Source organism: Protopterus annectens, chromosome 8.part0, assembly GCF_019279795.1.
Source record: "Protopterus annectens isolate FY-2018-M chromosome 8.part0, PAN1.0, whole genome shotgun sequence".
Taxonomy (NCBI): domain Eukaryota; kingdom Metazoa; phylum Chordata; order Ceratodontiformes; family Protopteridae; genus Protopterus; species Protopterus annectens.
The window spans coordinates 1,934,635,031-1,934,648,979 of record NC_056741.1 but is presented as its reverse complement, the minus strand read 5'-3'; the positions used below and the strand labels follow the sequence as shown (position 1 = coordinate 1,934,648,979).

At 38.6% G+C, this 13,949-nt stretch overlaps 1 protein-coding gene across 1 annotated transcript in view; it reads right to left on the bottom strand.

The window, feature by feature from the left end:
* Positions 1-709: 709 nt before the first annotated feature.
* The window catches only part of LOC122808588 (DNA topoisomerase 2-beta-like), a 252,391-nt gene continuing 239,151 nt past the window's right edge, over positions 710-13,949 (bottom strand). The window contains exons 26-29 of the mRNA XM_044079545.1: positions 10,716-10,807; positions 9,834-9,974; positions 4,865-4,948; positions 710-940 (exon numbers count right to left, since the gene is read on the bottom strand). Of these exons, the coding sequence (XP_043935480.1) occupies positions 710-940; positions 4,865-4,948; positions 9,834-9,974; positions 10,716-10,807 (548 nt within the window). The remainder of the gene's footprint in view (positions 941-4,864; positions 4,949-9,833; positions 9,975-10,715; positions 10,808-13,949) is intronic.

Sequence of the window (13,949 nt, the reverse complement as noted above, 5' to 3'; positions counted from 1 at the left end):
AAAGTGTAAGGGGGTGATAGGAGGGAGACTGGGATGAATTAAGTAGTTTCCCCTCACAGATAAACTAATAGGTCAGAACATATCTGGCATATCCAACATCAGGGGACCCTACCTTGATGGGTCAACAATGGGGCAGAGTTCTTAGCAATAAATCTACCAAGATGAAAAGATCTAGACAGCAGCCCAAAGACCAAGGATCACAAAACTGTGCCCTAAAGTATGACTGTACTAAAGGAAGCTTGATTCAGATACAGTAATGCTTTATGTAGGTATGTACTGGATACCAGGCGGTCCTAGTGCAAATGCCTGCAACAGCTGCAATCATAAAGCAAGCACTATAAACAGCTACTCCTCCACATTCTCAACATGTCTGCATTCAGAATCATAAGTGGGGATCACATTCATTTTAAAGGGTCAAAACTCACCATATTTAAATTATGCCCGGAGAAAAACTACACACTAGGAATGACTGTTTATGATGGTTGATGCATTCCTATCCTTATTCCATAGTCACTGAGCATAATTTGCATGTTTACATCAAGCAGAACTCCATTTTTATTCTTAATTGTGGATATACTTGAGATTCTTTGTGTATATGAATGTAACAATCATCCACGTGTCATCAATGTACAGTATATTATATACTGCTCCTCTGGTATTTGCCAAGCTCTCAAACCATTAAAGCATCATACATAAAACTATGGACAGATCACTGACATTTAAGTCTTTCACACTTGTTAGAAACGTATAATAAATACAATACCTTCTTATTTAGGATTTCACTATCTTCATATTTCATTTCAGTCGACACTACTGGAATAATTCGCCTTCCACTGGAAGATGGCATTGTATCGTTCAGCTGTGAAGTGTCCATTTTCTTTTTGCCAGCTTTCTCAGTCACTCCAGTCAACTGTTCTTGTTTTTCAATTGCTTCAATATGCTAATAATGCAACAGACACACATTTAATCAAGGCAGTTTAGAAATAGTGCTTGCCCCCCAAAAAATCAACAAGCTAACAAACAAACCTTAGCTTAAGCATAAATGTATGCCTTCAAATATAGTCAAATATAATTATGATAGTCAAACTATCATGTTTGCATAAAAAAATCCTAAACCACTCCATTCCAATATCATGCAGGATACAGGAGAACAAATCCCTAACATTAATAGTTACTAAAAACCAGCCACTATGAAAAAATTCAGCAGCATTTTAAATGTTATTGTTCTTTTTAGTCAGATTTGGTATAAAATAGTGTTTTATCATATGTTTCATCATTTGTGTATATTTATGCATTTTTAAATTAATATACTTTTATTAATATACTTTTATATTAATGAATTTATGTGGTATTGGTGCTTTGAAAATGGTTTTGCATTAATTAATTTAATATGTAACTGGATTTCCTGTGATTGGTTCTTTTTTTAATTGATTGCACTATTTAATGTCAGTGTATGCTGAGTTGTTTAGTTCTGATCAAATCCTAAGTATACGGGATGAGAGCGCTTAACTTTTAAGAAAAAAATCTGTTCCTGCATTTTTGAGTCTCTCAACTGGTTGAGCCAAGTTTTTATGCAGTTATCAGTTTCATTGCTTGGCTAGTACATACTCTCTGGTGGGCTGGTTACTCACTTAGGATTTAAAAGAAAGCATTAACTACTTTAATGTGGCAATGATCTTGCTTTACCTGATTTTCAACTATATGCTATAGAAGCTCCTCTGAGTCAAATACTGCAAGCTAGATCTCTTCCACAACCTATTTGGCTCCTAGCAGAAAATAGTATCCTCCCTTTGGAATGCAGAAACTGGGTCTGGGATCCCAGGGGACACAAATCCACACTATATAAGAGATTATTCAGCAACACGGCCACTGACATTTGGGATAGGATTTGGAACCCTGGTGGATTTCAAATTAAATTCTCTTTCATAAACTGACAGCCATAGCTCTCTCTCTGGGCTTAGTTTTCTTATCATCATTTCAGATCATGCCTTTCTATCATTTAAAGAACATTTGGATTCCGCTACTTTTCTCAATATTGTTTTTTTTTAATTTTGCACTATTTAAGGCTACACTACCTTTACCTCTCCCAGAGCCTTACAAATTCAAGAAACCACTACTCATAAAGTCTGATAAGGAACTACAATTTCTGGCTGATATGCTGTGGACATACATAGATAGTTGCTTCAGAAGTCACAAGATTAGTCTGACGGTTTGTAAGGATAATTTAAGCTCCCCTGCTCATCCTTATTAATACTTGCTAACCCTAACCCTGCCTCTAACCCTAACCCTACACCTTACCTTAGGAAAACACTTTCTGTAATACTACCTCTATTCAGATAAAGCATGTCTGAATGTAGTGGTGGAGTTCTGATTGGCCTATCAGTATAAGAAATGATTTAGTTCTATTTTGCAAAGGTGTTTTCTTTTAATGTTACATATTCTTTGACATGGGGAGTTTTGTTTTGATCACTAGGGTTTGATTGCTTTGCATCTAAATGCTAGTGTGTTCCACCATTTGACATACACTCCTAAGAACTAATTTGCTACCACTGTGACTTTCTTTGAAAGCAAACAAGAGAAGAAAGCAGGACATAGTCTAGAAGTTTGCTTCTGTTTATATGTTTTCTATTTTGTAAAAAAATGGTCTCTAAATTGCACTGAAAATTTTCAAATACTGAGGATTATGCCCACTGAATAGCTATTTCACTAAAGTCATTGTTTTTATTTTTCTAGCTAGATCTACTACTATGTCATCAGCTGGCTTACCAAATAACTATTGGTAACTGCTTATTGTAACATTCAGAAAGTGAGCCTTAACACCATCTGGTTAGACTTTCTTTTGAGCTATGAACTTCCTTAATGTCATTCTAGTTGCTGAAGCCCTGGACCAGTGCTTCATATTGCACAGTCAGCACCTACATTTTACCTGATGCAGCAGTAAGCTTCTCAGTTTTCCCTTTTACATTACAATCAGAAAAAGTCTGGATACCATCTTGTAACTGCTAAAAATATAACACTGATAAATCACCGTGTAGCACAAGTATTTAATAGACTCCAATAGAAAAGTTAGCAAATGTGAATACCTCTTTTTTCTATGTCTGTAAAATGACTTTTCATTCCCTGTCAAAGGCCTGTCAACCATAAGGTTGTGGTATAAATCTCATCTATGTGCTGGAAGCATGTAAAGTTTGTCTTACTTTTTAGAAACTGGAGCCTGTATGTCTGGGTGCTGAGTATCTAAGTGAGAGAAGTCTTCAAAGATATAAAAGGAGGAGCAAACCACTTGGACTGTTGAATTCTTATCTCACAATATCTGCGTTTTGAAGATGAAGGGCCACTTGCAGGTCATCCATGAATATCCCAGATAATTAACTGTTTTCACAAATGCAATGTGTTTGGGGGAAGAATAAGGAGATAAGACATGTCACTGTGGTTCATGTCTTGTTCTTCAGGGAGGGGGGAGGTCTCTTCCAGACAGAAATCTTCATCTTTGTCAGAAGACAAAGGGGAAGGAGACATTTTCTTTTACCTTCCCCTACTGCAGTAGAGCGTCCAAAGGTCTTACATAATTTGTAACAACAGAGGACCTCCAAAGATCCAACTTCAGTGCCAGAACATGCTGTCTCCTACATTATATAGGTTACACAGCTTGTAGTCATATGGTTGGGAAATGACAGAACTGAGTGAGACGCTGAAGAGAATGATCTTGGTGATACTGACACTGCATCAATCTAAGGTACACGCCCTTGCCACAGTCTTGAGAACTTTTACACCTAGAGAACAATTTTACGCAGCTCCATTAATGGAACCAACATCAAAGTGGTATGTTTAATATTGTAAAAAGGCTAGATGGACACTGACTCCTTATCCACATAAATGAATGGATTTTATGTTCTAGATGAGCATGCTATCAAAGATGTAGCCACATCCTCCAGAGAGATCAAGTGAGTGCTTAGTTTTTATGTTTCTTTGATATTGCCTTCTTTTCAACCATCTCTTTAATGGATTTTCTCCCTGTTCCTCTATTTTCACTGTAGTCTCAGTGGCAGCTTTGCTATTATCCTCCATTTTCTCACAGATCTTTTGCAATTTATGTAAGTTTCTCTCAATTGCATATGAAAATAAAGTTTTAGTAACATTCCAAAGGCATGCAGTAAGGTGGATCAGTGGCTCTAAATTACCCATAGGTGTGAGTGAATGAGTATGTGATATCAAAGAAAGACCATGCAACCTAGCTGTGACAACTCCGCAGGAAGCTATAATTATCCACAGGGGTCACTCTAGGATTCGGGTGTTACTCATAAGACAAGTTGCAAGTTTTATTAAATTTTAAATAGTTCTCATATGTAATGGTATTAAGAGGTGAGCACTAATAAGAATGACATTGAGCGTGAAAGTTCTTAAGGGCTATTTGTGTACAACAAGCACATACTACCTGTTCCTACATGAAGCCAACAATGACCTTCACAGAGAGCAAAACAACTAAGTCAAAAAGGCTGGAACAATTCAGCTTTACTGCTGAGTAAACCTAAAAGTTAGGATTTACTGTTACAGTGGCCAACCATGAAGTAAATCTTAAGATGGCTTTATGATGGGTCCTTATTTATTATCATCTTATGGTAATCACATGATGATTATGAAAAAAAGAGACAGAACCTACTGCTTAATTAAAAGTCTTTAGATTACCCTCATTAGACAGGGCAGTTCCACAGAACATTGCTCTGCAGAGGGAAGCCCAAAGAGGGTTGTAGCAGTCAACAAGCAGAACTGGTTGCACAAATGAGAATGCATCAAAACATAGCATAAGTGAATTATATCTTCTTAAGACTTCCATATTAAAAAGTACTTGTTATAGCAAACTTACATCCAGTTCATAAAGAAGAACATCAAGATCCTCCTTCCAAAGATCAGTGGGACTTTTCCTCATCAAAACCATCAGTTCATCAACCTAAACAAAAATTAAATGTTACCAAGCTGAAATCAAATGATGAAAACATTCAAATGGACAAGGTAAAATATCTTTGATATTTCATTCAGCATCATCTCATTTATAAGGCTAGCATTGTTTACAAAGCTAGTAACTCCAAGTACCAAAATACTTGGAAAAAAACATGATATCTTGTGGATACTGATGTACTTATTTCAGGTGCTAACAAAGTAGTTGGTAGTTATTGTACAAGTGCAGACACCTAAATATTTTTCATATCAGCTGATTTTCAATAGGACCAAGTAACAAGCTGGGATAACCTGACAGCCGTTTCCTTTGCATTGCCCCCTCCCACATTGTCACAATGTTACTCACCACGGAGTTTGACAAGTGGTAATAGTCTGGATTTATTCAGGAATGCTTATCAGCAAAGGATCTAAAAGAACATCCTGTCTAGAAAGGGGGATTTAAATGGGTGAGGAGTATTACTAGTCTAGTGAAGAAGTGATACAAGATGGAATGCATAGTACGAAAACAGCCAATCCATGTGGCATTTATGTCCTCAATGAAGATAAACCTTTTCTTGAGGTCAGGTAGAGAGATTATCAAATTAGAACTTGCACTGTCACACAAAATGGTGGGGGCTTACAGAATGATGCTATGTACATTTTAGAGTTGTCACCAACTGTTATTAACACAGCTAATCAGTTAAGTCCTATGCTATCAACAAGGACAGATTCAGTGATGCTGGATACTTTAAGACCAAACTTTGTAAGTTGCAAAGTACCACCAGCAATTTTAGAACTTGGTTTATCATAAAAGGCACGTATTACCTTAGTAATGTAATAAAAGACAATACTCCCTTCCTTCAATCAAAATTCTGGGTAGCAATCTATAAGTTAAACAAATCCATTTTGTTGATAACATTTCTGCAGTAAGTAAAGCAATAGCAACAGATTTTGAGCTGAAACATGTAAAGTGTAGGAAAATAGTGAAAAGTGCGAATAGAATAGGAGAAAAGGATTCAGCTTTGTGTCTCTTGACTGCAACAGGAGGGCAGTAAGATGTTAGTCTGAGCATTTCTATAGAACTTGAAAGTAAGGTAAAGTAAAAGGATAGAGGATGCAAAACAGTCATGCACTACAGCAAATCAAAACATAGGAAAGTACTATCACTCAACGGAACAAGACCAGAAAGCTGCAGTAAACCATGTATAGTTGGCTACCTTCATAAAGGAGGGCCTATAGAGATTTACCTGCACAGGTGTAGGAAGATAAACTATAATGGTGGATGCGTGAATTGTAAAGGAAGAAGACAAGAAGTGGTTATTGTGATCTTGCGCCTGGTGTTATTAGGCAAGTGTAGTTTACAATGCAAAGCCAAGGGGACTAAGCCATGGTGGTGATCAATGGCTACATGTATCGCCTTGAATAAGAAAGGTTATTGGTACTGCCACCTGAAAAAAAATCAGTGAAATGTAAGGGACACACCATCACTCTAACAACAACAACGACAGAGGGAGATAAGCTGAAAAAGAGGATGGCACATCACTATTTCTCACACAGAGGGGTTCAAAGGAGGCAAAGATGGTATCCCAAGTTAAAACCAAGGCTGTATCATCCCAGGATTCAAACAAGATCATTGTCTAGACATATTGCAAGGACATTTATTTATTTACTTATGTATTTATTTTTAATTTGTTAAACTATTATGCTAATAACAGGCCTCAACTTACCAGTCCAGGACATGCCCACCTTACAATGCTGCTTCTGCAAATAAACAACACACATTTCCTACCTGGAAAGCCACATGCAAGGTGTTATATAGTATACACTATACACAGTTGTCTGGGTGCAACTTTGGGCAGTCAATATATATTTCTAGCACTTATAATAGTTCCAGTGAAAGCCTTATCATTTTATCCAGGCTGCGCCTGCAAATGGTCTGTATGATCAGTGTACTATTCCAGTAAACAAACTAACTAAATAAAATCAATAAATAAAAAATAAGGTTGTCCGGCAATCACTTCTTGCCATGTTAGAGGAAGAAGGACTGAAACAGAAGACTCCACATATAGTGCTAAGATTTCAAACAGGCATCCTTTAATGCTAAAAGATGCATGTTTTTCAACAGTGTTCTTCACAGTATCTCATCGAATTTGCCTAAATCATTTGTTGTCAGCTGCAATGCTATGGCCTCCAGTTAAAGTATAAATATATTGAGACTATTTGTTGGAGGTAATGCAGTTAGCTGCACTTGCTTTCCTCCTTTTAAATGATACTGTGGACCCTTAAGTAAGTCACGTCAGATGTATCCATCTTGCTGTTTGGTGGTTTGGAGAAAATTATGCTTTGGGAAGTCCAGGAAGGTACAGCAGTAGGATCTAATGGCACTAGTGCCTCTCAACCCCCTACCCAACTGAGTTCTGGTGTCCTGTACATGGTGCAGGATCGCTTTGCTATGCACTGAGAAAATGTAATTTTAGGATTGCCTCCATCACTCCAGGGAAAGGACAAGATGAGTACCAGTGAATATTTCCAGGTATATGCTCATCACGTGAAGCTGCAGAGGTGAATATCTGCAGGTAACTTCCAATCACGTGAAGCTGCACCAGTGAATATCTGCAGGTAGGTGCCATCATGTGACACTGTAGCAGTGAATATCTGCAAGTAGCTGCCCAACATTTGATGCTGTACCATTGAATATCTACAGATAGCTTCCAATCACGTGAAGCTGTAGCAGTGAATATCTGCAGGGAGCTGATAATCATGTGAAGCTACAACAGTGAATATGTACAGATAGCTTCCAATCACGTGAAGCTGTAGCAGTGAATATCTGCAGGGAGCTGATAATCATGTGAAGCTACAACAGTGAATATCTACAGATAGCTTCCAATCACGTGAAGCTGTAGCAGTGAATATCTGCAGGGAGCTGATAATCATGTGAAGCTACAACAGTGAATATGTACAGATAGCTTCCAATCACGTGAAGCTGTAGCAGTGAATATTTGTACGTAGCTGCCCATCATGTGATGCTGTACCAGTGAATATCTACAGAGAGCTTCTAATCACACAGAGCTGTACCAGTGAATATCTACAGATAGCTTCCAATCACGTGAAGTTGTACTAGTGAATACCAGCTCGTCATTTGAAGCTGTACCAATGAATACTTGCAGGTAGCTGTCCACACATGCAGCTGTACCACACTGCTGTGTGGGGCCTAAAATTCAGCCAGTCTGGACAATACAGTATAAAAATTCTTCCATCAACTGATGCAATGACTGTTGCGTTTGCTTTCTTCCCACTTCTTACTTTTGTGTGTGCTTCATAGGTACACTGGATGGGCTAGTCACTACCTTGACAGGTACCCTGGAGAAGATGACCTCCTGTCTTTGGCTTGATAGATACCTTGGAGGATCTGATCTGCTGTCTCTAGGACTATCTAGTAATTAATAAGGCAGATGTAAACAGTAGCTCAGTGTACATTGCAATTTTAGTTCTTAATGGCTATAATACTTTGGATAACATCTAAAACCATATGGTACTTCACAGCACCTCCTTTAAAAAAAACTTTTCCATCGTTACTGTCACCAGATGCAATTCCTTTCAAAGCAGAGCAACAAAAGTCAAACACTGAACAGGTGCAAAAGTCCAGTTGCTATTTATTAATTATGTAGAAACACAGACCTGTCAACTATTAAGAACTAAAATTACAATATACCCTGAGCCACTTTGTATATCTACCCCTTTAATTACACTCAGATTCCCAATATGTTATTAATCAGGAGCAGGATAAGGCAAGGAGCACTTTATACAGATGCTTTCAAAGAGCAGAGATGTACTGTACTTCTAATAACCTGTGACGGACAAAGCGATAAAAATATAACCACCTTCAGATAATGTCTAATACCCGTCAATAGACAGAAATAAGTTTGCAGCTTCTCAGCAAAACATTTTGGCAAACCTCATGTTCTTCTCATCTGGTGTATACCTCTCATGAGGACTGGAGATACTGTCAGTCTTGTGCAGTTGTGAAAGGGAATTTTCCACTGGACAAGTCAAGGACATTCATATAGATTAACACAGCTGATACTACTGCAGCAGACCCCTGTAGAAAGTCTCCTTAAACTTGTATAAATGTTTTTTTACCTGTCATTATACTGTGCTGCTACAAAGAATGTTATTGTTATTGTCGGCTCACCCTCATTTTGTTTAAATCACTATTGTTACACTAGTCATTTTGTCTCCCTTGTTAGACATGTGGACAGTGTGTATAGTTTCATCACATGCTCTGTTCACTTATGTCGTCTAGTCTTCTCCTCTTCCAGGTATGAGGCTCTGTGCTCCATGCTCCCACACTGTGAAAAGCAGTGCAAATCTACATGAAACCCCAACTAAAACAACAAGTTTCTAAACATACTGCGAAATCACTAAAGCCACACCCACAACCGCACTGTGACCACCGCCTTGGGATCAGGCTACACTCCGCCACATACACAGCTATGGGTTTTCACAGCCTTGGGCTCAGGTTGCACTCCTCCACATACAGAACTACGGGCTTCTCACTCCAAGAATTATGGTTATGGACCCATGAATTACAGAAGGTACACCACACATAATAAATGAAAAAACATCACTCAAAGACAATCGGCTACACTTCCATGCAGTTATCAATACCAAATGGCATCTTTACTACTTTCCCATTATATTTAAAAAAATGGTCAAAGTACATTTTACGTAATACAGGGTTTTGGCTAATCATGACACACAATACCATCACAAATAAGTAAACCATACTTTGCCAGTCTCAAACTTATTCATGTTCTATATAATATCTACATAATGTCAGGAATCTGTTGTTCCAAACCAGACTCAAACACACATCATCTTATATATCTATGTCTTACCTTGGCATCTCGCTGCTTGAGCAATTCATCTATACGTTCCTTGGTCAGACTCCAGAGTGACATGTTCATGAGGTAGTTAAAATCAGATTCTGACGCACTAGTGTCATTTTTAGCATTCTTGTTCTCCTCCTCACCCAATTCCTCCTGAAAAAAAAAAATCACAAAAATTGTGGTTCTTGATGCTTACAGTTAACAAGATCTAGGAAGTGACTAAGCTGACAGAGCTAAGTGAGAAGATCCTTTAGTTCAAGCAATAAAAATAACTAAGTGACTATAATATTTGGACGTTTAGTCAATTCCCATTTCATGAACAGATAATTTTATCAAAACGGTCCATTCAAAATGTGTGGAGGGGCAACCCCCCACAAACACCATAAACACTTTCTTTTTGCCCATTGCTACCTTTAAATGGCAATAACAAAAAACTTTAACTATACACCTCTAACTCTGAAAAATGACGATATGGGCGTGTAGTCCAAACAAAAAGTAGAATACTAAAAGTGACTACCTTGCTTTGCCAAATTCTGGCCATAGACACAAGATAGAAACATCAACATGGTTATTCTATCATAGGAAAAACAAGAAATGTCAGTATTTTGCTACCTCCATCAGCAAGAAGGAAAAGCTCAACCTGTTGCCTTAACACTCTTTCCCATATTTAATGCTTGAAAGGGGTCTTTACAGAAGGCAACATTACTGGCTGCCAGATTGCCAGAAATAAACAGATGTGCCAACTGATGCAGCTTTTAAAATCATGAACATTCTAAACAACTCCTGCACAAAAAAAAATGGATAATTGAATATGGAGAAATAATAATCCATAGAAGGAGAAAACTACACAAATTCTGGTTCAGTATATAGTGACAACTGTAAAAACATTACTTTTGCATGGGCTTTTTTCCAGGCTTTAACAGGGTCAGAGTCGTATCCCTTTTTAATCAGCATTTTAATGACAGCCTCCTTTTTCTTTGATTCTGTAAGAAAAGAAAAAAATATACATAAAAGTACAAAAACTAAAATAGGAAAACAAATACAACAACCAGTATAAACACTACTAAACTAGACCCCCAACATGCAGAACTTAAGGACATAAAATTGGGTGACACCAGTGTAACACTGCTGCATAGACACTAAGTGCAACTTCAAATCTTCAGGGCTATGTCAACTAGTGAATATTTATATCAAACTAGAATAGCTCAGTGCCACCAGAAGTCCAGCTGGTAAAAACAGAAAACCTACAGGAAATAAGATTTTTAAGAGAAGGGGAACACTTTCGTAAAGATCTGGAATCTCCCCAACAGCTCTCTCTACATCTTGGCTTTTTCACTTGCCAGCTCCTTTATTTATGGGTGAATGTGTCTGGCATATTCCATGGCATCATGTACAGAGCACAGAAGATATGTCAACCCCACGCTCCACAGGTCTGCATGCACAATACCTAAGTTCCACCTAAATGGCAAACTGGTGTATAAAATCAGACTTGGTTTACCTATCCCACTACCCAGTCACATGGCAGATGAAACAACATGAATGGATAGGGGCAGCAAGAGGGTAATGAGTAAAAAATGAGGTGTGAACAGACTACCTAGCGGTTGTAGCACGTATATGTCTACACCAGGGAATCTGCTGAAGCAAGCAACAAAAACAGCCACTCCTATGAAGGAGTGGAATATCCAGCAGCATTTCTGATTGGGTGGTTTGCAGTCTACAAGTGAAACACAGTGCAGTTAGTTAACCATCTTCTTCCTCCTCCTCTGCTCCGTCACTTTTAGTAGCTTCTAGCCATGCTTGGCCAACTGCCACATTAGTATCAGCATCTTAACTGCTAATTCCTCTGAAACACTCTCCCGCCCCATTTTATGGCTTATAACTACATATGCACACACGCACATTCGTATGTTTAAGTACAATAACAGGAATGTGTGTGTGTGCGTGTGCGTGTGCGTGTGTGTGTGTGTGTGTGTGTGTGTGTGTGTGTGTGTGTGCGCGCATGTGTGTATGTATATGTATATGCATATTTATTTATTTATTATTTATTTATTTCCAGTTTGATTACCGGGGAAATCCACTGGGCCCAGAGAGCCCGTTTTCAGTGGAGGCCCAAGGAGAAAAGCTCCATGAAACCGATTACAGTAAAGACAGCAGTCCAATAAAAATAAAAGTACAAGTACAAATACATATCAAATAATACAAAGCATGAGCAATATTGCCCATAGTGGAAAAATAATTGTGCAGATACATTTTAACAAATTCACGCAGTTAAAGTCAAAAGTCAAAAGCTATTTACAATATTTACAGAGTGTGAGAGATCGTATGGGAATTAGCTATAGAAGGTTATAGCCAGCTATAAGGTACTTAGGAACTCAGGAGAATACCCTCCCAGGGGCTTTTGTTAAAGAGTTCTAGGTAGGGAGAATGCAGTTACATTTCCATTTGGAGGAGAGGTAGGTGCAAAGCTGAGTTTTGAAGTTGTTTGTGTTTGACATTGTCTTCAGCGTGGAAGGGACAGAGTTCCATTTCTTACCTAATGTGAAGGAGAGGAGAAGTTGTCCAGCAGGACGTTTAGGTTTGTGGAGTGTAATTAAGTTTTGGTATTCAGATCTGAGAGCTCTATTTGGGGTGCATGGGGGACGGATGTTAGTTAGAGTGGAGCATTTGGTTGGATTAAATATTACTCTATGTGCTGTAGTGAGCTGGAGGAAGTCCAGGTAATCTGTAAATTCTAACCAGTTGAGGGATTGAAGGGTAACAGTGATGAGTGGAATGTTTGGCTTTGGTGGCAAATTTAGAAATTTTGTTATAACAGCTTTCAAGTTTGGAAGTGATGGAAGAAGATAGGTTAGTTAGTAGCAGGGCATCATACAGAAGGGAGGGAAGGAGGTAAGAGGAGGCCAGAGTATGCCTGGTAGAAGTAGAGAGGAAGTGGTTGTTCCTGTATAGCATACCTAGTTTTTGGTGGGTTTTCTTTATATTTTGCTGAATATGGATGTCAAACTTGAGGTGTTTGTCTATAGTTACACCAAGTAGTTTGGCAAAGGGAACAACTTCGATCAGAGAGTTGCTTTGGCTAAGGACTTGGAAGGAATTTTTATCAAAAGAGAATGATTTTGAGGGTGTGAATAGTAGTATTTTAGATTTGTTAGCATTGACAGAAAGGTGATTTTGACACATCCAGATCTCAGTAGTTGAGAAGGCAGTCTGAGTTTTAGATAGGAGTTCAGGGAGGTTAGAGGCAGAGCAGACAAGTGCAGAGTCATCTGCATATTGGATGACTTTGGCATTAGGAATAGCAGAGGGAAAGTTATTGATAAAGATATTAAACAGCACTGGTCCGAGGATGGACCAGTGTGGTACTCTGGTAGGGATGGGTAAGAAAGGTGAGGTGCCTTTTTCCATTTCACAGCCTGAGATCTATCTGACAGATAGCTTGAGAACCAGGAAAGAGTGTTTTGGGAGAGATTTAGGTTTGAGAGATGACTTAGAAGGTGCTTATAGGAAACTCTATTGAATGCTTTAGAGAGATCTAGGAGAACTGTGGATACAGACTGCGGTGGTGGTGCTGCGGTAGCGCTGTCACCTGACAGTAAGACCTTGTCCCGTTCGATTCTCAGCTAGAGCGTCTTCTGTCTGGAGACATGCATGAATGGGCATACTTTGTTGAAGGTTGTGCATCAGGGCTGGCAACTCGGCACATAAAAATCTACCGCCAATCATTAGAGGACTGGAGTTCCACTGTGGTGACCCCTAACCGGGAAAAGCCGAAAGACACAACAACAACAACAACAACAAGGAGAACTGTGGATACTAAGTTCCCAGAATCTTGGGTTTGATTGACAGTTTCTAAGAATGAGAGCAAAGCTGTTATGGTGCTATGTCCTGGTTGGAAGCCATGTTGGGTAGGGTTAAGAAGTTGTTTTTTAGTCAGAAAAGGCATAAGTTGGAGGTGAATGCATTTTTCTAGGATTTTGGAGAATGGAGAGAGAAAAGCTATAGGGAGGATGTTTGAAATGTTAGTGTTTTTGCCTCCCTTGTGGAGAAGAAGAATAAAGGTGGAACGCCAGAGTTTACGGACATATGATTCCTTTATGGATCTATTAATTAGGATACTAATTGGGA